This window comes from Physcomitrium patens, chromosome 16 (assembly GCF_059467195.1).
Source record: "Physcomitrium patens ecotype Gransden chromosome 16, ASM5946719v1, whole genome shotgun sequence".
Taxonomy (NCBI): Eukaryota; Viridiplantae; Streptophyta; class Bryopsida; order Funariales; family Funariaceae; genus Physcomitrium; species Physcomitrium patens.
In genome coordinates, this window is record NC_143425.1 from 9351070 (window position 1) to 9376434 (window position 25365).

At 42.5% G+C, this 25365-nt stretch overlaps 3 protein-coding genes and 1 long non-coding RNA gene across 16 annotated transcripts; 2 read left to right on the plus strand and 2 right to left on the minus strand.

Annotated features, from left to right (window-relative positions):
- Nucleotides 1-100: 100 nt before the first annotated feature.
- On the plus strand, nucleotides 101-7177 carry LOC112293817 (lysine-specific demethylase JMJ27). 9 transcript variants are annotated; one of them, XR_012219262.2, is made up of 18 exons: nucleotides 101-239; nucleotides 446-553; nucleotides 837-909; nucleotides 1216-1855; nucleotides 2157-2314; nucleotides 2425-2524; nucleotides 2623-2749; nucleotides 2859-2919; nucleotides 3078-3321; nucleotides 3706-4227; nucleotides 4381-4713; nucleotides 4886-5374; nucleotides 5472-5544; nucleotides 5821-5906; nucleotides 6037-6156; nucleotides 6269-6330; nucleotides 6508-6821; nucleotides 6932-7177. XR_012219262.2 is itself a non-coding variant. In XM_073539843.2 (17 exons), the coding sequence occupies exons 4-17, from the start codon at nucleotides 1232-1234 to the stop codon at nucleotides 6602-6604; spliced, it is 3096 nt and encodes a 1031-aa protein (XP_073395944.1). In that variant the 5' UTR covers nucleotides 184-322; nucleotides 446-553; nucleotides 837-909; nucleotides 1216-1231; the 3' UTR covers nucleotides 6605-7177. The 9 variants fall into 9 exon arrangements, 2 of the variants coding, with proteins under 2 accessions (XP_073395944.1, XP_090113060.1); XR_012219265.2 differs by having other exon boundaries at nucleotides 103-239; nucleotides 462-553; XR_016507088.1 differs by having other exon boundaries at nucleotides 107-322; nucleotides 462-553; nucleotides 837-913.
- Nucleotides 7178-7803: 626 nt separating this feature from the next.
- LOC149987642 (uncharacterized) lies at nucleotides 7804-9343 on the minus strand. The gene is made up of 2 exons (XR_016507089.1): nucleotides 8690-9343; nucleotides 7804-8185 (listed from the first exon to the last, which is right to left on the minus strand). It is a non-coding gene; the product is annotated as an uncharacterized LOC149987642 (long non-coding RNA).
- A 697-nt stretch (nucleotides 9344-10040) lies between these two features.
- Nucleotides 10041-13687, minus strand: LOC112293818 (uncharacterized). Its single transcript, XM_024543694.3, has 4 exons — nucleotides 13214-13687; nucleotides 11306-11391; nucleotides 11077-11176; nucleotides 10041-10853 (listed from the first exon to the last, which is right to left on the minus strand). Exons 1-4 carry the CDS (start codon nucleotides 13548-13550, stop codon nucleotides 10690-10692), a joined length of 687 nt encoding a protein of 228 aa, XP_024399462.1. The 5' UTR covers nucleotides 13551-13687; the 3' UTR covers nucleotides 10041-10689.
- A 2448-nt stretch (nucleotides 13688-16135) lies between these two features.
- On the plus strand, nucleotides 16136-25336 carry LOC112293584 (cilia- and flagella-associated protein 65). 5 transcript variants are annotated; one of them, XM_024543203.3, is made up of 11 exons: nucleotides 16136-16273; nucleotides 16656-16833; nucleotides 17199-17357; nucleotides 17751-18020; nucleotides 18335-18610; nucleotides 19051-19845; nucleotides 20058-20480; nucleotides 20622-20863; nucleotides 21215-21422; nucleotides 21627-23483; nucleotides 23627-25336. In XM_024543203.3, the coding sequence occupies exons 2-11, from the start codon at nucleotides 16663-16665 to the stop codon at nucleotides 24698-24700; spliced, it is 5475 nt and encodes a 1824-aa protein (XP_024398971.1). In that variant the 5' UTR covers nucleotides 16136-16273; nucleotides 16656-16662; the 3' UTR covers nucleotides 24701-25336. The 5 variants fall into 5 exon arrangements, with proteins under 5 accessions (XP_024398971.1, XP_073395971.1, XP_073395972.1 ...); XM_073539870.2 differs by having other exon boundaries at nucleotides 16267-16404; XM_073539871.2 differs by lacking the exons at nucleotides 16136-16273; nucleotides 16656-16833; nucleotides 17199-17357; nucleotides 17751-18020 and having other exon boundaries at nucleotides 18471-18610; nucleotides 18990-19845.
- The last annotated feature ends 29 nt before the right edge of the window (nucleotides 25337-25365 follow it).

The following is a 25365-nucleotide window of genomic DNA, read 5'->3' on the forward strand; positions in this document are numbered from 1 at the left end:
GAAATGCCATGCCGCAACTGCTACAGATTCATGAAACAATTGGCAACGGAACAAACCCACAGTTTAGAAAGGGAGAACGTAAAAATAGTAGTCTGCGGCGGAGGAGGAGTCACGGTGAGTGATGTGAGAGAGAGGGCTATGGCAGCATCTCGTCGCTCGTTGCTCGTTGCTCGCTGGAGTGTGAGAGTATTATCTTTCCTGGCCACGGCGAAATAAGGGTGTGCTTCGTGGGCTTGTGGGTACACTGTTTCTTCCACCTCTCCCCTGCTGAGAAGGCACAGCACGCTGTAAATTCGTCTCTGGGAAAGCGCCGGTGGAAGTGGTTGGTATTTTATTGAATTTAAAACTGTTTTTGGATTTTTGTAATTATTTATAGGAGCCCGTGTGTGTGTGTGTGTGTGTGTTGCATCTTGGTTCCCATTTCAAAAACTGGAGGAGATGTCAGTGTGTGTGTTCGCTAGGGCAAAAGTAGTGGAGTCTATGAAACATTTGTCTGCGGCGGGCGATGTGGTCGAGTGCGATTGGAGTGTGACGAAGTGTGAAGAAGCGAAAGGTGAGACATGCGGAGACATGTTGAGGAGATATAAGTAGCTGAAGGGGAGGAGAAATGTCTCAGGAATTATTTGATAGTGGATGTCTTAAGTAAGTGTCCGGTTTATTCAGTATTGCTGTTCGGGGAATAGCTTGCGAGTTGTGTTGGAGTTTGTGGTCACTGTGAAGTGATCCGTTGAAGGCAATGTGTTGCAGTTAGCTGCATGGTTTGTTTGTTTATTTATTATTGCGAATTTTCAGTTGTTTGAAGTGTTTTGATTCTGGTTGGATTTCAATGGCTGCAGGACGCGCTCAGGTTGAGTGATTCTGGAAGGGTTGTATCGAGTTTGGAGCTTCGCTACATCGTAATTGGATTCGGTAGGTATGATCCATTGCTCACATTTTTTGTGATTCTTGCATCATTTGCTGTTTCACCTGCTGGTGGCTACTAGAAGGTGGTGACTCACAAGGGTTCTGATTCTCATCGGTTACATGATCACTCAGTCAAACTTTGATCATATTGAGAGCGAAGAATCATGGAGGCTAGTCTATGTGTAGAACACGACGTTCACTTCGTGCCCTGAGGACGTAATACATAAGTATCGTGATTAGGCTAGTCTCATTCCCTGCGTGCGAGCAGCTCATCTCGAAATGCTTTTGATCTGAACGGGTAATTGATAGCAGAAGCTTCAACGGCGTAATGCCTGACGTGGTAGCGGCAGGAGACACCTGCTCGGACGATGAGAAGAAGGACCCCAATAACCTAAAGCAGGAGCAGTTGGTACCGGGCGTCTCATCTGTCGAAGAAAATTCGATCACAGTCAATGGAGATGCCAGGAAGAGAGCCTCATCGGCAGTAATAGAATGTGATGATTCCCATAATCGATTAAATGGTGGGAATGCTGATAGAAGTGAAGCCACGGTTCGAAGTCTTCGCAAGCGAGTCTCCAGAGTTAGCTACGCCGAGAAAGGTCCCGAAGATGATGAAAGCATCAACAATCGTCGGAAAACCCCGAGTAAGAAAAGAGTTGCTAAAGAGAAGACCGCAGATGTCAAGGGTGACGTAGCGAAAGAGGAAGTGCCTCAGGATGGCCATGTGAAGCAGGGAGTAGATGGAGTGCTTGCGGAAGAAGGAAGTGGCAAGGAATCGTCAAAGGTGACGAATGGGAAAGTTATTGAGGAACTGGAATCTGGAGATGTTGCTATTCCTGACGCAAATGGTAACCGGCGCAACCGCAAAGTATCAAAGAAGAGCGAACCCGAAGACGAACAGAAGAAAGAAGAGGCGAGACTTGCTGCGGAGGCTGCAGTCAGAAATAGAAAGGTTCTGTTCTTTGATCATTTTGCATTAGTGTATCTTTTTCTCAGGTCTTAATATTTGCGTGTTGCACAAGCAGTTCTGGTTTGAGGACCTAGGATTTGATTTATCTGTTCGATATTTACTCACGGTTTCTGCACTCAGCAGGTATCGTGTTAAGCAGTAAGCTTGTCTCGTTTGATTGTGTTGGAAACCAATTTATCTATCATTTTTCTCGATTCTGTTGATTTAAGGAGTTTTACCTTGATGGCTCATCCCATCTCGTCCTGCCGTATACTGATACATTGCGTGATGCTGCATCCGGCAGATTAAGCCGGTCAAGCATTGGAGTCATGTCGAGCGGGAGGAGACGCCAGCAGGTGCTACAAGCAGGATGTGTCATCAATGTCAAAGAAACGACAAACCTCGAGTGACCTATTGCTCTAAATGCGGGAAACGATATTGTTATCCTTGTATCCTGTTATGGTGCGTATTGTTTGTAGTTAATATCGTGTCAGTTTCTTCTTCTCACATTTTAAAATGAGGAGTTCTAATGTTCCCATACTCATGCCTGAAACCCTGGTTGATTGTTGTAGGTACCCAAAGCTGAAGGAAGAAGACGTAGCTGCAATGTGTCCTTTCTGCAAAGGATATTGCAACTGCAAGAACTGTCTTCGTATTGTTGTACCCCTCAAGGTGAAGATGGGATGCTTGTGCAGTTGTCTCATTTTTTCTCCAGTACCAAAGACCTGCCCTAATTACTCCTGGTGGTGCTGTTGGGTTCTGGGAAACAGAAGATGGAGTTTTCGAACGACGACAAGAATAAAATTTTTAAATACACACTCAGGAAAGTCCTTCCTGCGTTACGACAAATCGAGCAGGAACAGAGAGAGGAGCTACAACTAGAATGCAGAACAAAAGGTGCGTTTTTCAAAAAAATTATTATCATCAATGTTTGATGTGACTCCTCTAAATTTGATGTGATGGAGTTCCTGTTTGGATTTAGACGAAACTGTCATTGCTTATGCAGGGAAAGATGAAGTGGAGGTGGAGTTTGCAGAGGGCATCGATGGTAATGAACGAATTTATTGGTAGGGCAGTGACTTTGAAGAAGTTTCATTTTCCGTTCGTGAGATATAGGTGCATCTCCAAGGAATTTGGTTCTGGTTTCTGATTTGTAAATTTAAATTATTACTGTTATTACTCGATGTAGTGTGTTTTTCAGCACTAAAATGGTTGGGTTGTGCAGTAACAATTGCAGTACTTCCATTGTGGACTACATGCGGAGCTGCGAGGGTGGGTGTGAATACGATCTTTGTTTAACTTGCTGTCGTGAGCTACGGGCGGGGCAGCAACCAGGAGGAGAGAATGCGGATTGTGCACGTGTACATGGGAAGAAAGATAAGGAGTCTTCAGACCCTGATAATGTCCCTGCGGATACGTCCCTGGTGTCTAACGGAGATGATAAAGCTACTCGGTCAAATATGGGAACAGTAAGTGAAGAGCATTGTTCCATCTTAATGAGCTAGTTTTTGACGGAGCCTTAACAGCAAGACAAATGTAAAGACTTAGAGATTGGTCTTAAGTTAGCTGGACAGTTGAAGCAGCTGCTGGGACTAGTTTCAGAAGATATGTCTAATCTGACCAATTCAGTTAATAGCAAAACCAGTGAGTTCGAAATGATAAAGTCAGAACACATCGATGTGATCATGAAGTTGGAAATTGCAGCATAGTAGATAAGGTTAATTATTTAATCAATATTGGTAGCAGTGGTCAATGAGTGTAAAGAAAGGAACTCAGAATAAGTCAGGTCCGCACAGATATGTGCTTCGGAAGAGGTGAATGGGAGATTTCTTGACATAAAGGTTATTGTGCAGGTTCCAGTAGAATCCGTGGTATTGCCGCCGTGGTCAGCCCTTCCAAATGGAGAGATACCCTGTCCCCCAGAACTTAGGGGAGGCTGTGGAAAGCATCTGCTAGGGTTGAGAACATTGTTTGAGCGTGGCTGGGTGAAAGACTTAATTAATGAGGTTGAGATGCTGCTTGAGTCTAATGATGAAGAAGGGAAGCTTGAAATCCAAGAGCAGTCTTGCTCGTGTAATGGTAGTGTCGACAGCTTCGCTAACACGCGATTGGCTGCCCATAGAGCGGACAGTCTCGATAATGCTCTTTACTGCCCGACGTATTTGGAGGTTGAGAAAGAGGGTATGTTGCATTTTCAAAAGCACTGGAGACAAGGCCACCCTGTCATAGTTCGTGATGTTCATGAAGGCTCAACTGGTTTGAGTTGGGAGCCTATGGTCATGTGGCGTGCAGTTCGAGAGACGACCGTTTCACGTCGGCAGTTCTCAGAAGACACACAATCGGCGTGGGCAGTTGACTGTGCGGATTGGAATGAGGTAATGCCCTTCGTGTATCCTCTGTGCAGTCTGCACTAGCTAAATTTTTTGCTTTGTAATATCCCTTCTTAATGATACACTTCAATACGAGGTCTTCTGGACTTGCTAGTTTTTAAAGTAATCTCTTACTTATTGGTGGGCTTTTGAATGCAGGTTTACTTGAATCTTCACAGATTCTTTACAGGGTATAAGGACGGATGGTTAAATGAAAAGACAGGGTGGCCTTACATGTTCAAGCTTAAGGACTGGCCACCAACGAATCATTTTGACGTGCGCCTTCCTCGTCACGGATCTGAGTTTGTTGCCTCTTTGCCTTTTAAGAATTACACTAATCCACATACTGGTATCCTCAACCTTGCTACTAAGCTTCCAAAAGGTGCCCTCAAACCGGACTTGGGCCCCAAATCGTATATTGCGTATGGTTTGCGAGAGGAGCTTGGACGTGGTGATTCAGTGACAAAATTGCATTGCGACATGGCTGATGCGGTCAGTTGCATGACTCAAAGATTTGGGGAATAATATATAGAGTGCAGTACCTTCTTTTTGTTGTCTAATTGTGTTGTTCAGGTAGGGTTTCACTCGACATTTCTAAAATGCATCATGATGTTTACCAATAGGCCCGTTTTTAATGAACATTTATTTGTCTCGAATGGGGCAGGTCAATGTTCTCTCCCATACATGGGAAGTAAACTTCAAGCCTCATGTAAAACAGAAAATAGACAAACTTCGTACGACTTATCGAGAGACTGTCAAAGAGCAAGTAGCCAAGACGCTCGCCGGAGAAGACTCTGCAAAAACGGAGAATGTGGATGGGATCGCAGCAGCTGTAGACGAAAACAATACTAAAAGAGCGTCCCGCAAGAAGTCAGGAAAGCGAAATGACAAAAGTGACATTGAGAAGAACTCAAATGTTTCAGGGTTTGATCTGTTTGAAGAGCACTACAAGCAAGCTGAAGCAGAGGCCAACGTTCCTGCAGAACAAACGATGGACACAGTTGGCGATGCGAATGGGGATTCTTGCGCTGAGTCAACGTATGGAGGGGCTTTGTGGGATATATTTAGGCGGGAAGATGTCCCCAAATTAAAACAGTACTTGATGAAGCATATGGGCGAGTTTCGACATTTTGATGATTTGCCTATTGATTCTGTAAGCTTTCTCTTTTCTACACAGTTTCTCTTCTTGGACTGCTTTCGCTACAGAATGTTTTTTTAGTCGACTAAATTTCTTAACTCTTACACTACAGGTAGACCACCCTATTCACGATCAGATTTTCTACCTCGATGAGGAGCACAAGAGAAAGTTGAAAGAGGAGTACCGTAAGTTGTTGAACTTTGTGAGGAATGCTTACGATGTTTTTGGGCTGGATTTAATGCCGCCGTGTATTATCTTAGATTTTTGATTCTTTTAGATTTTCGATCCACCTCAAGTCTATTCCACAGTTGTCGAAAAGTTGCACCTGCAAAGCGTTAGAGAATTTGACATAGATCAGGTTATCTTTAAACTCAAATCTAGAAATTGTAATGAAGTTTTGTATGCATTAGCGTCATGCTTCGTGTTATCTGCTCATTTATCCTACGCCTGATGCTGTGCAGAAGTGGAGCCCTGGACATTTGAACAGTATGAACAGGAAGCAGTTTTTGTTCCAGCTGGATGTCCTCACCAAGTGCGCAATTTGAAGGTGAGGTCACCGCATTTCATGTGCGATCTAGGTCTTTGGCAGTAAGAATGTGTTCATGGAAACTGTGAAAGCGGTTCAGAGATGTAACTTGTGCGTTTTTCTGGGGGGTGGGGGGGGGGGGGGATCGCAGTCCTGTATCAAGGTGGCCTTGGATTTTGTGTCTCCAGAGAATGTACAAGAATGTCTGGATTTAACTAGTACATTCCGCTTACTTCCCGTGGACCATCGAGCTCGGGAGGACAAACTAGAGGTGCTTATTCGTGACCTCTTCACTGCACATTTTCGCACTCGCATACCAACTCGATTAACACATGATAGCGTGTGTTCTCAACTTATTAATGTCTTTGGTCATTTCATTCCAGGTCAAGAAAATGACTCTTTATGCAGCGAAGGAAGCTGTCAGTTTTCTGAAGGGTGTTCCGGAGTGAGTAATCCGTCTCTTACACCATTGGTCCTTGCCATGGCAAGACATAGAAGTTCATATTTGTCGTTTCCTGTTGAGAATCATATCTGGTGGTTCAGCGTGTGATGTTTTTGTACATGATACAGAAAAGAGTTCACCTTTGCTGATGCCGAAGCGCATACATTTTGTGCTTTGCAGGGAGAGCTCTGAAAATGAAGCTGCTCCTGCATCCAAACGCCAGCTTAAATGCCAGCCTAAACGCAAAGTTACATCGAAAAAACGGAGAGCAAAATGAGTCCTTGCAATTCCGGCAAGTAGGGTTGTATAGTGCGACAATGTTCAAATGACCTGAACTCAACGGTGGCAGGTTGGATTCAACTAGTGAGTATGAGAGTCCATATTCTTGTTCAACTTCGGTGGTACCTTGGAGATTGCAGTGGTTGCATGGTTGCAGCGACACATGTAACCATATCGCAACATTTCTGTCTGGAGTTCAGATAAATATTGAAGGGGTATCCTCCTGAACTTTATTAAGTGGCTTACCTCTTTCAGCCGTTTAAGAAGCCAAGCTAACATTTTCCGAGAATGGTATTGTTATTGAAGTTGGCTTTTTGAATTGCAGAGCATTTTGAAAGACAGTGACATGAGGATGTAAATGTGAGATTCCCGCATGTCACCATCTTTGGTGACATGTATGCAAGTACTACACCTGGGCGCTTCAGCATTTGTGAACTAGGACATAAACTTAGAAGCATTGCTAGTAGCAGTTGTAGCCAATCCATATTTACTTGTTTAACCTTTAGAGCTCCTTTGATTTTGTCTTTAAAGGGCTATTTAAAAAATAAATGAACTAATTCTATCTTTAAAATCTAAGAAAAATCCATGTATGATCCACAAGTTAACTTTATCATGATTTTCTAAAATATTTCGTCATCTTATATTATGTAGTATTTACAGACTGTACTGGATAAATCAATCTCTTTTCAATGACTGCTACCCAACACATGGCCTCTCAACTGTATTATTGTTAACCAACTGGCATTTCTTGTTCACTATACTCAGGCAAGGACACAGTTTACAGCCACGTGCCAGGCGCAGTAAGTTGAGACAATTAGTGTGTTGTGGTTGCAAGCCTCCTGCGATGGGAAATCAGCAGTTTGGGCGTGGACCCAAGAAGGCCTTCGTTAGGAATTTAATACTTCGTAGTGTTAGTCTTTGAAGTGGCATTTTCTAAATAATGTGTATTCTGACGCTTAAATAGAATATACCAATATATAGCCAGCATCAGTTGGGGAGTTATGGATTCAAGGATTGTTAATTGGCCACAAAGAACTTGACGGCTTTAAAGTAAGCGGTGATGCTGTCACAGATGCTGTATAAAATAGCATTCGGGCGTGAACGCCTACACATTAAAAAAGTAGTGGCGAAACTAATCGTAGGTAATAAGCAACAATCAGTAAGTCCGAAACTCTAAAAGTCAGTGGAAGCAGCAAAGACAGGAAAATTGACGATCTGCTCCCTCTAGAGAGCTTTAAGGTTCAGAAAAGACTTTACAATACCATTCATCCCCCCTTGAGTAGAGCATCTGAAAACCTCCCCTCTCATATTTGAATGAGCTTGACCATTTATTGGTTCACAAATCCAACACAGGTGGAAGCATCATCGAGGTCAAGTGCGCTGAGAGACCAAAAGGGGAGAGTCAAGTGGAGGACCTTACTATCAGACTCTACATGGAGAAGATGCGGAATGAACAGAACCTGAGAAGCTGTCTCATAAGGTCAAATACCTACGCAATACACGATCTAATCACTCATCTAGCTTGCTGGGTACCCAAAAACTTACGCGGAGGCTTCTCCGCGGCCATATCTTGGTTGTGCTGCATCACATTCCATTTACAGATCAATATACTGACCATGAAACAGGAAGCGGAGTGTATTAATCTGAATTTCCTTTACTTGGCGCTAATTGTGATTGAGTCTATCATCGGATAATAAATTAGAGACACAGAAACGCCCCCATGATTTAGAAGCTCCTTGCAATTCCCTCCACGACAGATTACAATAGAGGTCTACCATCAATCAGGGCACAAAAACGGGCTCTATGGAAGAAAAAAACAATTCGACAATATATGAACACAACAACAATTCCACAGGGCAAGTTATCGCAATGAAAAACCAAGCCAAAGTAAATAAACAAGGGACACAGCAGTGCGGAATCGAAACAAGCATTCACAAGAACTCTGAGACTCAACTCTCCACATCATTTTGCACGTTCCATGTCGATCTCGAATAGAACCCTAACTCTTCCAAAATTACCACCTCAACCTGAAAGCCTTCGCCAAACATACCATTCCACGAAATGTAAAACTCAAAACACTTACAAATTCGCCAGTGACGCCCTGGTACGTGAGGAAGGGCACCGCAATGCCAAAGACGAGAGCAATTGTGATATTCCGCCTAGTGAACCGGAACGCCTTCTCCAGATTCTCCCGCGCCGTGCCCCAGTCCTCAATGTGCTTGTTCTTGACCACGCCCATACCGCCTGCCATCTGATCGACTGGTGGAATCCCAAACACTCTAATACTGCAAATAATTGTGTGCACTACACAATCGACCACGGACTCTTCAAGCTCGGTAACCTCAGCAATCCTTCTGTTCTGCCTCAACCTCTCCCTCCTGCTGCATTCACGTCCCACCGCATATCTCAAATGAGATGTTCAAGCCGAATCTATTCTGGGATTTTGGATTTCGATCTTCAGCCCTAACCATCTTCACAGAACTTCGAGCCCCACTGACTAATTTCTCGTTGCTCTAGATCCTACCCATGTCTCTGATGTTCCAGCAGCCTATGCTGTGATCAATTAAATACAAAGCAACAGTTCGTCCCGCTTCATCACATTCAACGAGGCGGTCACACCGACAACATGTTACACATATTTGACTTAATTTCTGTCGGATGATTCTCGATTGGTTCTTCATGTGTGTCTGCCTTTGTTCATGTTGGTTCCCATGTGGACTGCTCTGCGCACTGCTTATGATCAGTTCACTAGGAGAAAAGGCTCTCCACAGACAGATGAGAAGGTACTGCGTTCGTTAAATCTAACAGTCAATTCTTTGGGCAAAAATGTTGGATCTAATTGTATCATTTCTAAGACCTTGAACTTGTCTAGATAATTCGGCATGAAACATTATTTGGATATCGCTATGAACATACAGACGGCAGAATTCTAGTCAGCAGTTCTATTGGTTGTAAAAGTAGTTCAACCTCATCGTAATTTACTGTACTTGTGCTGCTTCGGTATACTAGGCAGATTGTTTCATTTTCCCTCGCTTGAATCCATTCAAGATTTCACAATAAATAGGCTCGTACTTATTAAGCTTTTGTGTGTTGGTCAAGTCTTTACTTATCAAGTCAAGTAAACCAGATTGGAATTATCAGGCACGAGGATGTTACATGAACCCACCGTCGATGGAATGATGAGTCAGAGTTGGGATGGACCAATTGTGCGAAATCTTAGCGGCGGAGACAATTCTTGAACGTTCGAGGATTTTAAAGGTATTGCTCGAAGGTAATGGCTACACAAATGAAAAACCATTGTCTTAATCCTTACAGAAATTTACTCAGTTCAAACAGCATTCTCAAGGGGTCAAGTGGTTTTCGCTGAATCTACAACTCATATAGGCCAATGCACAATTCAGATACGATTCAGGGGGCTAAGATACAAGCACATAGATAAATAATTCAAGGTCACTTCACTTTCAACGTTAAAGTTCACGCCCTTCCGTACTCTTTGTTTAGGTGTGAGTTCAGTGACATAGCTCCGTTTTCCACATAGATTTCAAAAAGTGTCAAATTCCATCCGGAAAACTTACTACTAGCCAGTAAGTAATGATGTAGAATCGAGATCTGCTTGTCAATCTACAAGAACGTTTTTCGGAAGCTTACAGAACAGCCACGATATATATAATAGTCTCATACTTGCTGAAATGAACAAGAAGAAGTTGGCTCCAACTTCTAAGCGGAGGATGAAGGTCGCCAGGTTAATCCAAAATACTGCTTTGGGCAACTGTTCTCCACAGAATGAGAGCACATTCTGTATCTATTTCTGCATAAGTATGAGTCAGGTCCCTGGTGTGATTCAGGTATCGAGCACTGCATCAGCCATGCTAATTTCTGCAATGCAATTCAACCCCCCTGTATATGGCTGAGAATCACCGCCCCGTCCAATGTGGGAGTCAATAAAGCTATAACTGCCTGCAAGTCCCTGGTAAAAATCGTCATCATGCCCATTCATGGCGAAAAATATCCTCATAATTCTTCTCCAAGAATACTGCAAGGTAATGCCAGTAACCAATGACAACACTACACATCACGCTTCGTTCATTCGCCGTTAGATGCCTCCGGAACTCCTCCATTACTACGGTCAATTGGTCTTGCCCCGTTAGATTTTTTGGCAGCGGGTTTGATAGTTTTGGAGCTTTCAGACTTAGAAGCTACAGGCACTTCAGCAGCAGCTGGTGCAGACTCCAAGAGCTCTCCATCGTCTGGTTCCATTATCAAGAATATGGTAAGAATTGAATCAAATTGAATGTGCAAAATTACAGAGTATTCAATAAAAATTAAAAATTAAGTATAAAGAAGTCTCATGAAAGCAGTAAGTAGATAGTAATTTGTTGTCAACAAACAGAATCTTTATGCACAAGAATATTAACACCCGTCTCTATGATAAATAATACTATATGCACAACAAATAGATCAGGCACTCACCTTTATCAGTGGGATCTTCTTCTTCTTTATTGTTCTTCCAGTAATCGTCCAGTTCCGTGTCCAACGAACTTCCGGCATTCTTCTTGTCTTTCATTCGCCACTGCCAATTAAGCAAAACAATCGAATTCGCTTAACACGCTATGTGGGTTAACATTGACGAAAATTATAGACAATCAGCTTATCGTTTACTTACATAAACGCATAAAACAAACTACTAGAATTAACTTGCCTCATCTAAATCAGCATCAAGTGCTTCTTTTGTCAAGGGCTTTTGATCATTGTCCCGGCTACCACGACCACGGCTACCGCGTCCACCTACAGCCAGAGGAAAAACATTGCATATCCATACTTAATTCCTGCCGATCGTTTGTACCACAACCTAATGGTATCAGAAGTACTTCTATGAATAGCTTTCAGGTAACTTTGAGCGTCTGTCGTACATTACCTTCCATCAGCAAAAACAAGTTTCACCCATGTAATAAATATAAAGATGTTAATATCCCTATATTGAGGAAAAGAAAGACAGAAAAAAAATCAGCAAAACTAAAAACAAAGTATTCGAATTCAAATTATACAGTCAGCATATGATTGAAAACTCGTGAAAAATCAACTCTACAGAATTTAAACTAACACATGATAGACAATCAAAAGTATCAACTTCTACTTCGTATGAAATCGATGTGCAATCTCATAAGTGTAAGTATATGTAATACAAGTTGGTCATGCTCAACGTAAAGTAGTAAACAAAACACATTGTAGATAACAATACTTAAAAGGTTCGAAATCGAGCCACTGAATATGGTTGCGTTGGTGGATACTCCAAAGAGAATAATAGAAGAAGCATAAAAAATCAAAGTCACACAACCTCAAGTCGCTTTCTGGGCTGTGAAGTGCTGCAGGGAGTGACACAATTGCAACAAGAGCACCGTCCGGTCTTCGCATGACTCTTAACCATCACTTGTGTCCTTTATCACCCCAAACAACAACTTTACCGGCAGACCTGTAACAAATTACCGCAGAAGCCTGGGGTTGTCGCTCAGCTTTACCCTGATTCTCTCAGCCGTCCACACGGGCAAACGTAGAAACGCACCAAAAGGCCGCTTCGCTCAAGAAACATATGATAAACTTTACCAGCTGTTCTTGGAGGATGATCTAAACCAACAGTGACCACCCAGATCTTCTCGATTTCGAATGTAGCAGCTTGAAGAGGACGAGTGGCAAAGCCTAGTCAATGAAAATCATGGAATCTTATCTCCTCCGGCCAGGGAAATCGAGAGCTAGTACACACTATCAAGAAACGAATCTAGATTCCTACGTGTAGACAAGACCGGGTGGTTGTATCAGAGGCACCATTCTGTTGTGTGGTGTGGCCTAACTTGGTATAGATGCACACAAAGCACCTCCATCCGTCACAATCCGGCTACCCAACTACGGCACCAGAAGATGCCTGGTTCACGAATCCTTGTTGGAGCTCAATTTCCACAACTACCCAGCCATACGTTCATACTTACGATGAGTACGGACCAAACGCTGGCTTACATCACAACAGCTAGTAAAGCTGCAGAACTTGAGTAGATTTTGTAATCCCGTCCCCATACACATCCATATCCACCTCCAGAAGATATCTTATATGAACCCGATTGGGGCCTGATCTAGGCTCGGCAATCACGGGGATCACGCTCAAAACACGTCCTCCTATGTTGTTCTGTGCGGTAAAAAGAAGCACGCATAGAACCCAGAGCACTTTGTTCTCGCCAAAAAATAGATAACAATCGCCACGAATTCTACTCGAAGCCACCCAGAAGTTCAACGGCTTCAACCTTGTTTGAGGTTTGGGGAAACATTCTCGAACACTTAATCGGGAATAGAAAAGCGGCAGAAAACGACGTGCTCTTCAACAAGACGCATGATTGTGGCACAGAAACTACCTACAGACAAAGTCTCTGAGGGGCAGAAAGGGGAGGATTAAGCCAGAATTCGATTGTTTTTTTTCCTCAAAAAGGCGCGGCTGTAACACCATAAGACCCGAATATAGAATTTGGATGCAAATCCCACGAAATCCAACCAAAGACGGCAGAAGCACTCAAGGCAGCAGCTGAAGGCACTGGGGAAGGTGGATGGTAGAGTCACGACGCACCCCGAGAACCTCGACCACGTCCCCGCTGATGACCTCGACCATGCAACAAAGGCCCCTGCGGCGGGCCGGTCGGTCTCTTCAAGATCCCAGCTCCTTGCACTCCCAAAGGCAAAATGTCTCCTCGGGGAACCCCTCCTCGCACATACGACGGGTTAAATCCCCCATGGTGCTGCATGTGATGCCCTTCGTAGCTGCCCAAGCCATAAGGCTGCCATCCAGTTGTTGCGTAGGGATGGAAGCCATGGCGATGGTACTGATACCCTCCGCCTCCGCCTCCGCCTCCGCCTCCAACTCCTCCCCTGCCCCCCGACCTAGCTCTCCCTTGATGACCCTGCATAATGTACTTCCCTTGCTCTAGCTCTCCTCCGAATCCTCACTTCTGCGCCAACTCGTCGGGACTCCAAAACCTAAGCAACCACGAGCAGCAAGACACCAAAACGCGAAAGACGCAACGAGACGAGTCGAGACAACGCCGGAGCCAAGCTTGAAAGAATCTGCTCGACAGTGGGCGGAGTTTGAAGGGCCGGGCAGGGCAGGACAGGGCAGGAGGACCCATCCCCTGCCCGATTTTGGTGACTGGACCACGGGCGTTGCCCAAGTCAGCTCCCACTTCGATTTGATTGTATTCCCAGTGGGCACTCCATGCAGGATTTTGGAAAATATCTTCGAGTGTGACGTACTTTCATTTTTCAAGCTCCCTCCCCCCCCTCCTTCCCCCCACGGTGGATGAGTTTTGGCCCTCCTTGGTCCTGAGCTCTGTCAACGAACCAATTATTTCCCCACTTTGTCTAAAAAATTAAAAAAAAATAAGAAGAAGAAGAAGAAGTACTCTAGATTGCTTTAAATTTTTCTTGTGTTTCGACACATTTAAATTATTCACGCACTTAAATAACTAATTACAAAACTTATTAATTGCTAAAAAATAAAGCACGTTGTGAGGGATGAGATTTTATTCTAAATTTGTTCAATGTATGATTCACTTTTACAATACAATATTGTTAAAATTTACTTACTAAAATTAACTTGGTGAAAGCAAACATTTAATAATAAGAACAAGAGCACAAGCATATAAAATGCCAAAATCCTGTTTCTCAGAATTGAAAATTTAGGCATGTGAGGGAATTAGGTCTGGTGAACCAAGTACGTTTAAAAGATCTAACAAGGAGGAAATTTTGGATTTACAGAAAGTAAATTATGATGGTATAGAAAGAAAGAAAACAAACAAACTAATAGAAAACATGTACACAACCACAATTATACCGTTTACAAATACTTATTTAGGATACTAATTTTTATTTTATTTTATTTTGAATTTTAACCTGAGTGATTTTTATTTTATTTTATTTTTAAATTACAAAAGCAATTACAAAAAAAACCAAGCAGATGTACATTCTATGTTAAAAAATTGACCAAATGTCTTCTTTAAAATTGTATTACACAGATCAATGACTCCTTATAAATTCTATTAAGACATAAGATGCTTTTACATATTTTGATATATTTTTTTACTGATATAAATTCAACGTATATCAATCACGTTGGTTCAAAAAATGGATTGAATCCACTTTTTAACACAACAAATCAATCTGTTGATAACTTATTTTGAATTTTTATTGTGCTCAAGTTGTTTGACGATTCATATGCTTTAAGTAATCCATTTAAGTGGGGGTAGAAATGCCCTAAAGACAAAAATAAATAAATGAATAAAGGTTTTTTTTAGTATTTAATGTTAAGTTTCAAATGTGATAAACTGCATCTGTAGCATCCTAAAGAAAATGAAACAGAGGATGTGAAAGTATGTTTGAGTGAGATACATTCATTCATTCAAACTGTCTATCTAACTAATCAGTTCAAAGTTGCTCAAAATGCTTTAATTTAATGTCAGACTACCTTAAACCGTCAACTTAAGGTTTTTCAGCTATCTCAGTTTTTTTTTTTTTTTTTTTTTTTTTTTTGGAGAAAAAAGGTTTTGATGTGCTCCCAAATAAAATAAGAAAAAAATGAATTGCTGCAGTGGTATAATTGATAAAAATTAACAAAGCAGTTTTTGCATTTGAACCCTGAATCAAGGAGTAGGCTTGAGCAAAACCATCCACTTCCATCACATTAAACCATACTCTTCATCCTTGTAAAGTTTGCCAATCATTGGTGGGCTTGGAATGGGCCTTTTTGGGTTTGTGTGAGGGCAGTTTAAATAAAGTCTATAGGTTGGTTCAGAGGCATGACATGGTTTAAGGGATTCTAACATTATTGGCTTGAGTTCATGTTATGTGATGCAGATGTGGAGTTTGTTTACAATCGCGTTGGGGGTCGGTTTTATGGCCCTCGAGTATATAATTTTGGAACGTCTCATACCCGTGTGGTATTATTTCACTTTCAGCGCACTGTGGATGAATGAATCACAGAGGCTAAAGGGCATGAATTGGACGACATCCGTTGGATGAACGTCCTCGACGATCCAACCCACCATGATCCCCTGATGGCGAGTTCGTTTGTTGCGTTCAATGTGAAGGAGCTTCAGTTCCTATTTCGCAGAGCTGCACAGCCCAAGCCGTGCACAATCTCTTGTCTCAATTGCCTATACATGTGTATGTGGATCTGCCGATGCTTCGCGACACTCTTTCGCATCTAATCGTGGCAGTTTTAGTGCTATTTCATGCATGAAAACTTGAGTTCATGAACTTTTGAATTGTTGTTTCCTGCTCCGAGTTTTCTTTACAACGGTTTTTATTTCGCACACGTCGCTGTTCTTGTTCTTTTGATAATCTTCGTATTTTAGAGCACGATTCCCAACGAAGCATCTCCTTCTATGTTGCAGAGAGGTGTGGATGAACCAGGGCAATATAAGAAGCTCTGGCATCATTTCTTTCTGCTGCGAAGTTTTGTGGATTGCGCGGAGCTTCTTTCTATCCTCTTTTACTTTTCGTTGAAGAAAATGCAAAGTGATGAATCGGATGCGGTAATTCGGCCAAGAAGTCCTGTCCAGAACGTCTCTGTGTTATTCACAAGCATACGGCACTGATTGAGCCGTGGACTTTACCAGCCTCTCAGCTTCAATTTGTAAATATCTTTCACCCTTAGCGTTGATTTTTACAGGTCATAACCTTGTGGTAAGAAGAAAAATTCAGTGCGGATTATCTTTCTTCTGATATCTATTGTAAAAATTCTGGCCACCTTGGAACTCTTTAGAGGTTAGTGCAATCCTATGGTGTACTGGTCCTTTTTCGAATATCCTGCCAGAGCATTGTTCCAGAAAATCTTAGTTGCCTTACATTTCGTAATTGTGTGAAATGGTTGAATTGTTTTTAGAATCAACGGATGTCAGACGTGTAACTCGGAATGTTTGATTTCTCTTTTACGGCGAGGTGTATCTGTGGCAGTCGTTGTTTTTCCTGAACTGTTGGAAGTTTGTTTTGACTCACTATTACTTTAATTGGAACAGGATCGAAATGACAGATCTGAATTCAAGATTTGGTGTGAAGGACTCTAAAAACGACAGAGACCTACGAAAAATTCGCCTTAAATTGGATTGTCCAAGTGAGGTAGAATGGGAGAGATGGAGGCCTGGACGCGAGCACCAGAAGACCTTTTATGTGAAAAACATATTAAACAAAGTGCAGGTATGCATGTCTGCAAGAAGTGAAAGAATGTCATAGCTATCTGCTCTAGAATCAAAAACCGACGCAAGCAATATGTTTATTGCTCAATGATAAACTATCACTCGGTCTGAATGAAGTGAGAAATGTTGAATTAACATGCAATGTTTCAACTCCCAGACTGATGACTTGCTCCTGGGGTTGAGCTGCTTGTGTACGATTGCAACTCACTGTCATGTACATGCGTATATATATATATATATATATATATATACATATCGGTGTGTGTGTATCTCAGCTTTTTATACAACTTGCAATTTACTTTTCTTATCATGGACATGATGAAACGAAATCTAGATTTTTCACATGCTACGAATTGTGAAATGCAGACATTACGATGGGTGGAGCCAGATTCACCTTATTTTAAGACTAACTTTCAAGAACCTCACGCAAGGTTGAATCCAGGCATGACAGCTGCAATTATCATTTGTTTCATCCCCGAGAGCACTGAAGAATATTTTAGCACAATCCCTTTCCGAACAGCCCGGGTAAGCTCTTCTCTGCATGTCGTCCATACAATTGCATCAAAGGTAGAATATCTCAGGTTGTAGGTGGCTCACATGCAATCCAGGCTCTGAGCCATCTGTTTTGTACGATACTCATTTTATCAAGCTGGTTGCGAAACGTTCCAGAATATCTGGAGAGTATTCCGCATGCCGTGAGAGAGCATAGTTTCAGAATTTCAAATATTTGCTAAATGATAGATGGAGAGTAAATGTTTTCAACAATTATTTAGTTACTTGCCACGTACATGAATCAGGATATCGTTTCCTCGTTTCTATAATAGTTGTCATTTCTATTGCATAAGAGGTCTCCTTTGCGGTGGAAGTGTAGTTTCAACTGCTGTGAATACAGTCCAAAGGTTGTTCTGGCACATGCAGGGACCTTTCACTTTGCACTTAAGGGGCTTGCTTCCCTCCGTAAACCTGGGGCTTCCTGTGCACATTGACTATAAGTACTGTCCAGTCAAAGATATCACCACAAAGACGTTTGACATTCACAATGACCAAGAATTTATAGTTGGGTTTAAATGGGTGTCTGTGACGCATCCGTTTTCAATAACGCCTGTTCAAGGAAATTTGAAACCAGGACAAACTGCGACCGCGTCTTGTCATTTCTGCCCAGAGGATGCAACAGCTTACAAGGGAACCGTAAGAGATTTTCTAATCCTGTGTCCGTTTCTTGTGATTGCAAGACTGAAGGTTCTTAAAAAATGAAGGTTTAAAAAAAAAAAAAAAAAAAAAAAAAAGAAGGAAAAAAGAAAAAAAAGAGAGAAAAAAACACATTATTTGACTGAATAGTAGTTATGATATTACTACTCTCTTCAATAAGCTTTAGCGACATTAACGCAGCTAGCCTAACATACAAAGCTGGAAATCTTCGTCTTTGCAGATAATATTGGCTATGTGACCAACGATTTTTGAAGTAAAAAGGTACTAAATTCTGGAATAATCAAATTTTACAGGCGTGTCTTGGGACGACGACGAAGACAACGGGTCAGGTTAAACTATTTGGCATTGGAAAATACACATTTCTTACACTGCTTTGGCAAGTAGTCGAATTTGGAGACGTTCTTAACCGAACATCGAAAGAAATGGAACAAGTGGTGACCAACATCTCTTCCGTGCCAGCTCATTTTAGCATTCAGAGAGTTGAGGAATGGTACTATGGTCATGGCAGTGCGTTTACAATCAGCCCGATGAAAGGATCTATACCGCCGAATTCTTTTCTTGCTCTCAAGGTTCCGCCCCTCCTCTCTGTCTCCCCTGCCTTTTGTAGTGTTACTTCACGATTTGAATTTTTAAAATTTATGCTTACCTGGAATTAGAGCGTTTCATGAATAGGAACCTTTCGAGATAGTGCAGCAGTTCATGTTGTGTTTATTGAAACTCACGACCCAGTTTACCAAAACGATAGTTAAAGCTACTTTTGTGTTTTTTGCGAAGCATCTCAGGAAAGCCATGTCAGACATAGTTTGAAGTCTTTGCAGAGCAGAAAAGACTGTATTCTGAAAAACTTTTGGGTTGTTACTTTTCGCCGGAGGGTGAGAGAGTAGGTGTATTGAAGGAATGCGTACATTAACACTATTACAGCAAGTTCCAATAGATGCATTGATGCAGGTCATTTAAGAGTAACTGGGTGGATGCGATGGTAAGGAGCCTGCTCTGCGCTCTGTTGCAGGTACTTTACCATCCAGTTGTAGCCGGAACCTTCTCTTACGAGCAGTTTGAAGTAGTGACATCTCAGGCTCGCCGTGCCCTGTTTGCTTGCTCAGGGACGGCGACTCGCCCTGTAATTAAACTCACTGTCCCTTTTATGGATTTTGGTAGTGTGGAGAATGGCGGCTGTTCCCATCGAACTATCACCTTAGAAAATCATTCTGCTGCTCCTGTTCACTTCCAATTCATTACTGACGAGGTTCGATATTTTGAATGGCAACAACCAAGGGCAGTATGTAATGCAAACAGATCGATACTGCTTCATTGTAATTTTCGACCTACAGAAACGGCGAATTACTACAAACGTATCCTGATCATTGTGCAAGACCAATATCCACTTTTCATAGATGTGATGGGAACGGGCTACAAGGTTGCATTGAGATCTGCGACAATATTACCGCACCATGTCTATGAACATCGCGAGAACTTGAAACTCATTGTAGCGGAAAGGGAGATGGCCCGCGTTTTGAAAAAGGATGTATCCGAGCTGGCTGCATTTCGGGACGACGATGAAGATGAAACCGCAGCAATGTATTTTGACCCTATGGATATATTTTATGGAGATCCAACAGACGACACTAAAGATGATCCACCCGAATGGTCGTGGCTTGAAACTCCGTCAGGGCAACATATGAAGTTCAGGAATAGTGGTATGCGCAGCCCTGGCGCTTCCTCGGGAGCTTTGGCCAACATGTTACTTGACGCTGAAGCAGAAGAGGGTCAAGTGTTCGGTCGTCCTCACGAATGGGACATTCAGGTAAGATTCTCATGCCTGCAATGCACGAAAAATATTCTCCCCCCTCGCTTTCGTGTTTTCTGCCCTCCAGTTTAGACCGCATGTAGTCCAATTGTACTCACCATATAATTCCAATAAGAGTTGGTAACTTAATCTGTTAGTTTCAAAAAGACGGTCTTTTGAACATGATTCCCCACTGTAAGGTTTAAATCTGAGAAAGCTCTGTGTTGCAGATAAGCGACAACAACGGCAGCTTGGTTATGTACCACAGGCAAGAAGCCACAGGAAGAGTATCAGCCTTTGAATGTTGGGAAGAGTTTTTCATGGGGAGAATGGTGGATTGGGACCCCGTTACTGTGAGCACAAAGTATCTTGACTTTGGTCTTGGCAAAACGAATGTTGAAACACCTGAACAAGTTGTTTATGTGAAGAACAATCTCGCAGACCCTGTTACTGTGATGTGGTTGGTACCTTGGGAGTTTGAACATCCACATGTCGCATCGTATAGAGCCAAAAATGTAGCCAGTAGATTTGAGATAAAATCAAAGGTGAAAGAGTGTGAACAATCGAGAACTGTATTTAATATCATGCCTGAGAAGATCATAATTCCAGCAGGAGTGTCAGTGCCGTTCAGTATCACATTCAAGCCCACACAAGTAAACAGCAGTTCCCCTCCGATGTTAAAGGCTGTATGTTCTAGGGCGTCTAAATGATAAGTAGTTAGTGGGACCTATGCAGCGAACATGCAGTCAACTTTGTGCAGAATCACTTATGGTAGCTGGGGTTTTCATATGTAGGTTGACATGTTCTACTACCAGCTTATCTCGTGTTTCGCATGGACTTCAACTTCATATCACGTGGTGCCGTGTTGGTCTTCCACTCTGCACACATCTGGAAATACATTTCAAGACAGGACCCATATTTATCTACCTTTAGCATCTCTTTCCACGCACGACGTTATCTTTCCACCTGCTGCGAAAGGAACGTCGGTTTTCCAAAATATTATGATCTATAATCACGATGCCAATACCCCTCTCAGGTTTCTGTTTCTTCAAAGCTCAATCCATTCTCTTTACATGTTTCATCATCATATTTATACAAAAAGTGCAATTGATTTGGAGAAAACGGAAGCTAAAGCTCGTCTCATTGCCTTCTATCTCGTTGGTAATATTCCAAGTGCACCCGCATTGGCTAAAAATTCAGGTTACTGGACATGCATCTATGCTTGAGCTGCCTCTTCCTTGATGTCCACGACAGCACAATGTTTTCAGAAATAGATAGTCGTGGATACTAACTGAGGTGACATTACCACCCACATGGTTCTAATTCTGTGGACACTGTCATATTAGTGCCATTCGAGTAGACCAAATATAGTGAATATTACTTGCAGGTACCACTGGATGAGCGAGCACCTACCTGCAGAATTTAGAATGAAACCATCCCATGGATTGGTTCCACCGAAGGACTTCAATATCATTAGCTTCAGGTTTGATGCGGGTGAACCGAAAGTTAGTCTTGGACGGGTAGTTGTCCACCTGAATGACTCAGTGACCACCACAATGCAAGTTAATCTTACGGCCACCAGCCACATTGCGAAGGTATCTTCATCTGCGATTAATCAGTGCTCAATGAAGTCTCAGTATTCCAAGCTGATGTTCAGTGTGTTACATTCGTATTCTTTCTCCCAGTGCTGCCGAATTGTCGTAGTTCACGCCTACTGTATTGCAGGTAGCACATATTCTAGTAATAAATTATGTCCGAGTTATTTCCCAGCACTAAACCGTCTTTCTTGTTTGGTGCAGGTTAGGTCGGAGAAATGGGACCAAGCGGTGTGTTTCAAGCCCACGAGTATCGGAACTCAGGCTATTTTGAACATATCAATCATTAACTCGGGTGCCATACCCGCAAATTTTGAGTGGCAGGTTCCTGAAAAATGCGCCAACATCTTCTGCATTACGCCAGAATATGGTCTTCTGAAAGCAGGAGAGAAACGTTCTATTGCGATTTCTTTCTTTCCGAAGAGACAAAAGCTTTATTATTGTAATGTGCATTGCTTGTACGCAGCTTTCCTTGAAAAAGCTTTTGTTCAAGATAATACTCATCTGATTGAGGGTGTTACAAGCTGTGATGTAGATGAGTTTCTTTTAGTTGTGACTGGGACAGGGATTACTCAATCAATTAGTATTACTCCTGGTAAAGTGGATTATGGAACAGTTCTAACTGGAGTTCCTCACAAGCAGGATTTTAAGCTATATAACCCAAGCGTTGGAAACTTGCGGTTCTTGTTGGAGTGTGATCATGGGCCTCGTGTCAGTCATGATTCGTTCCATCTGGTTTTGGATTGCTACAGAGGCATTTTACGCGGTGGCACGACTTGTACAATAACTGCTACTTTACACCCGACAAAAGCACAGTTTTTTAACTTCAAAATTACTTGTAAAACATTCTTGCCTCCGAAAGACTTGAGTTTCGAGGATGCTACCTTTCAAAAATTGCGAGAGGTGGGTGGACACGAGACATTGTATGATGAGAGTGATAAGGCGTTGGAGTTCGTGGCTACTTGTTCTCTTGTCATGAATGCCATCCATCCAGTAGTTCAAGTTGTGGATGCTAGAGCACATGGACTAAGTGCTCCTCAGTTTTTCCGTACTCGATTGATTAGGAACTGGAACCGAGAAATGAAAGAAGGTAAGATTGTCTTAAGACCAAATGGAGAGGTGGTGTACCAAGAGTTGTTTTGTTTAGGAGCTCTTATAGAGGATAGTCCTGAGGACTTTGTTTTGGACTTTGGCGTGCGACAGCTGGGCACAAGCTCTATTGTTGTGTGGCTTGCGCTCCAAAGTGGAACAGCTTTGCCAGTCAGCTGGAGATTCAGGCTTTGGAATGACGTAGATATTGATGTAGAAAATTGGGTAGTAGAGGCGCCCCCCACAGATCATGAAAGCGACCTCTTGGTAATGCGCCCAAACTTCAGAATTGATCCTCGGAAAGGCAAGCTGGAACCTGGAGAGACAACGTTTGTAAAATTCACGTATCTGGCAAACATTGAAGGGCGGCACGACTTTCCAGCCATACTTCAAATCACCGACGGTCGATCTGTGCACTTTTATCTTAGAGGCACAACAATTGCAATGGTCCCGCATGTGTTGATATACCAACCTGACACCCACTTTTTAAAATCCCAGGTTGTGGGAGATGTTAACCCACCCATTCAAACGACTGATCTCATCAACACTGGTACTCTTGACATGAAATATGAGTTGGATATGACCCCTCTAGTGCAAATGCAGAAAAACAATCATGGCTTTCGAGTGCTTTGGTGCCTTAACCCGACAGGAATTATTCCTCCTCAACAATCTATTTTGGTTCACTGGCTTTTCCAGCCTCTGGAAGCAAAGACATACTCAGCAGAAATCCCTGTTTATGTCGAATCTGGAGAAGGAGGTGTGTTGAAAATTGAAGGAAGAGGTCGCCGCCCCTGTGAGTCATACGATCCAGCATCAACCGATGGTAATCCTCCTCGAATGACAGGGACACCACATGAATGGCCTGGTCTTCCAGCCACTCTCTCCAGCTATGTTTTAGAATTTGGAACCGTAGAGGAGCTTTCAACGACCAAAAAATTAGTGGGTCTACAAAATCGCTTGCCAGATACTCCGGTACGTACTCGCTCTCGTTAGTTCTGCGTATTTTGCATGCCTCGTCTTTGACTACTTTCGGACATCTTTATATCTACCCATCCTCTTTGTAAAGGTAGATACTTGAGGCCACCTTCTAAGAACACAGTTGAGTACTCCCGCAGATTGCATATTGGTGGAGAAAGAGTGAGGGCGCTGAGCACCAGCTCGAAGGCCGGATTACGGTCGAGCCAGAGAGAGGAGTCCTCGATCCAGGCAAACGATTACTCTGCAAAGTTGAGTTCCTTGCAGCAGTGAGGCCACAGCTTTTCGAGACCACCCTCCATCTTGAAATCAACGTCCTTCATGTGGATCCTGAGAACTCGATGACTATTGGTTCCTCCACACCCACTGAAGTCAGCTCAGAGATAATTATAGACACTTGGCCGAAGGAGCTTGGTTCGTTCATGTGGAATAAAAACTTCCAACATCGGTCGGTCCTGAATCTGTCAACAATCGCGTCCAGGTCTAAAGTATCGGAATTAGCACTGCAAAAATTAGCAGCTAATCCTTATCTTCATTTCAATGAGCGAATGGACGACGAAGTGGTTCGCACTCCACCTGCCGTCAACTTCGTTCTTTACCTCACAGTGCTGGGGCAGATTGAGGTAAAGCACTTTCATCCAACTACAGAGGATCTACTTTCAGCTGAAGACAAGCTGCCGTGGACACCACAAGAAAGATCTGACATTGAAGTGCAATTTGAGTTCGTGAATGACATGATGCTACAGCTTCTACAGGAGGCTTTACATGATGAAACTCATGACGAGACCTTTACAACATTGGACACAGGCAAGCAATTGTGTTTTGAAGAATTTCAACAAGAGTATCCCAGGCCGTTGACTGAGGATGAGGTCTTTGCGGCGATGTTCATGAGTTTGGGAGAAGGCGAACTGCATCCTCAACCGGCACCACAACGCAGCCCCGATGAACCAAAACCATCGCTATTCGTCAACTCAGAAGGTCAATCACTGATCTTGAAGAAGGCATGGAAGCCCCCAGATTCTAAAGTTCCTCGCTCTAGTGCGTTGATAAGAGCTGTAGGTGCAGAAATGGTGGACGGGGAAGAAGACCCAGCTTCACCAGATCATTCATTTATGGCTGCCCTGGCAGAAACGGCAGAGGTCGTATTGGAAGACGCGCTGTTCAGTGTGACTGCGGAGATGTTCGAGGCTGAGGATGACCAGACCAAACCTTAAGCTACTGATCTGCTTGGTGTATGAATCTCTTGGCCGCAAGGCGATCAACAAACGTGAACACGACCCGGAAGTAAAGCTATGATACCATCTAAAAAGCAACGTCACACTAGGTTGTGAACCATTGCCTACCTTTGGTTCACGAATTTGCAGATTATAATGAAACTTTTACCTACGATGATTCTCCAACACTGCATAATGTGAAGTTTTTCTCATCCTTTCACTCTTCCACTTTCAAATAGGGAATGCTTCTCATCTGTTGAACTTATACTAAAAAACAGAGATCCGTGTTCTTAAGTTGCTCAAATAACAACTTATATCACTATTTACTCCAAAATTTGAGGGTTGAAAGAATGTCATAGGTAGGTAGAACATCACATATGAAAGTTTGAATGGTTTAGTATTGATTGTTTCCTTACAATTTTTGAACGTACACAAAAGAGCGAAAGACACTCTTTTACTCAAGATGTATTTACAATTCATTCAGTGATATTTTTTTTATTAGTTTGAGATTCTACTGTAGATATGAAGTCTCTAGGGCCGGAAAGTAGAGCTTTATTTGTAATCTTATAGATGAATACTTTTCCCTTAACCTGTTTTGAGTTAATTTTTTAATTAATATTTATGATTATTTTTAAAGTTTCGTTCTCCTAAATTAGGAACAATCC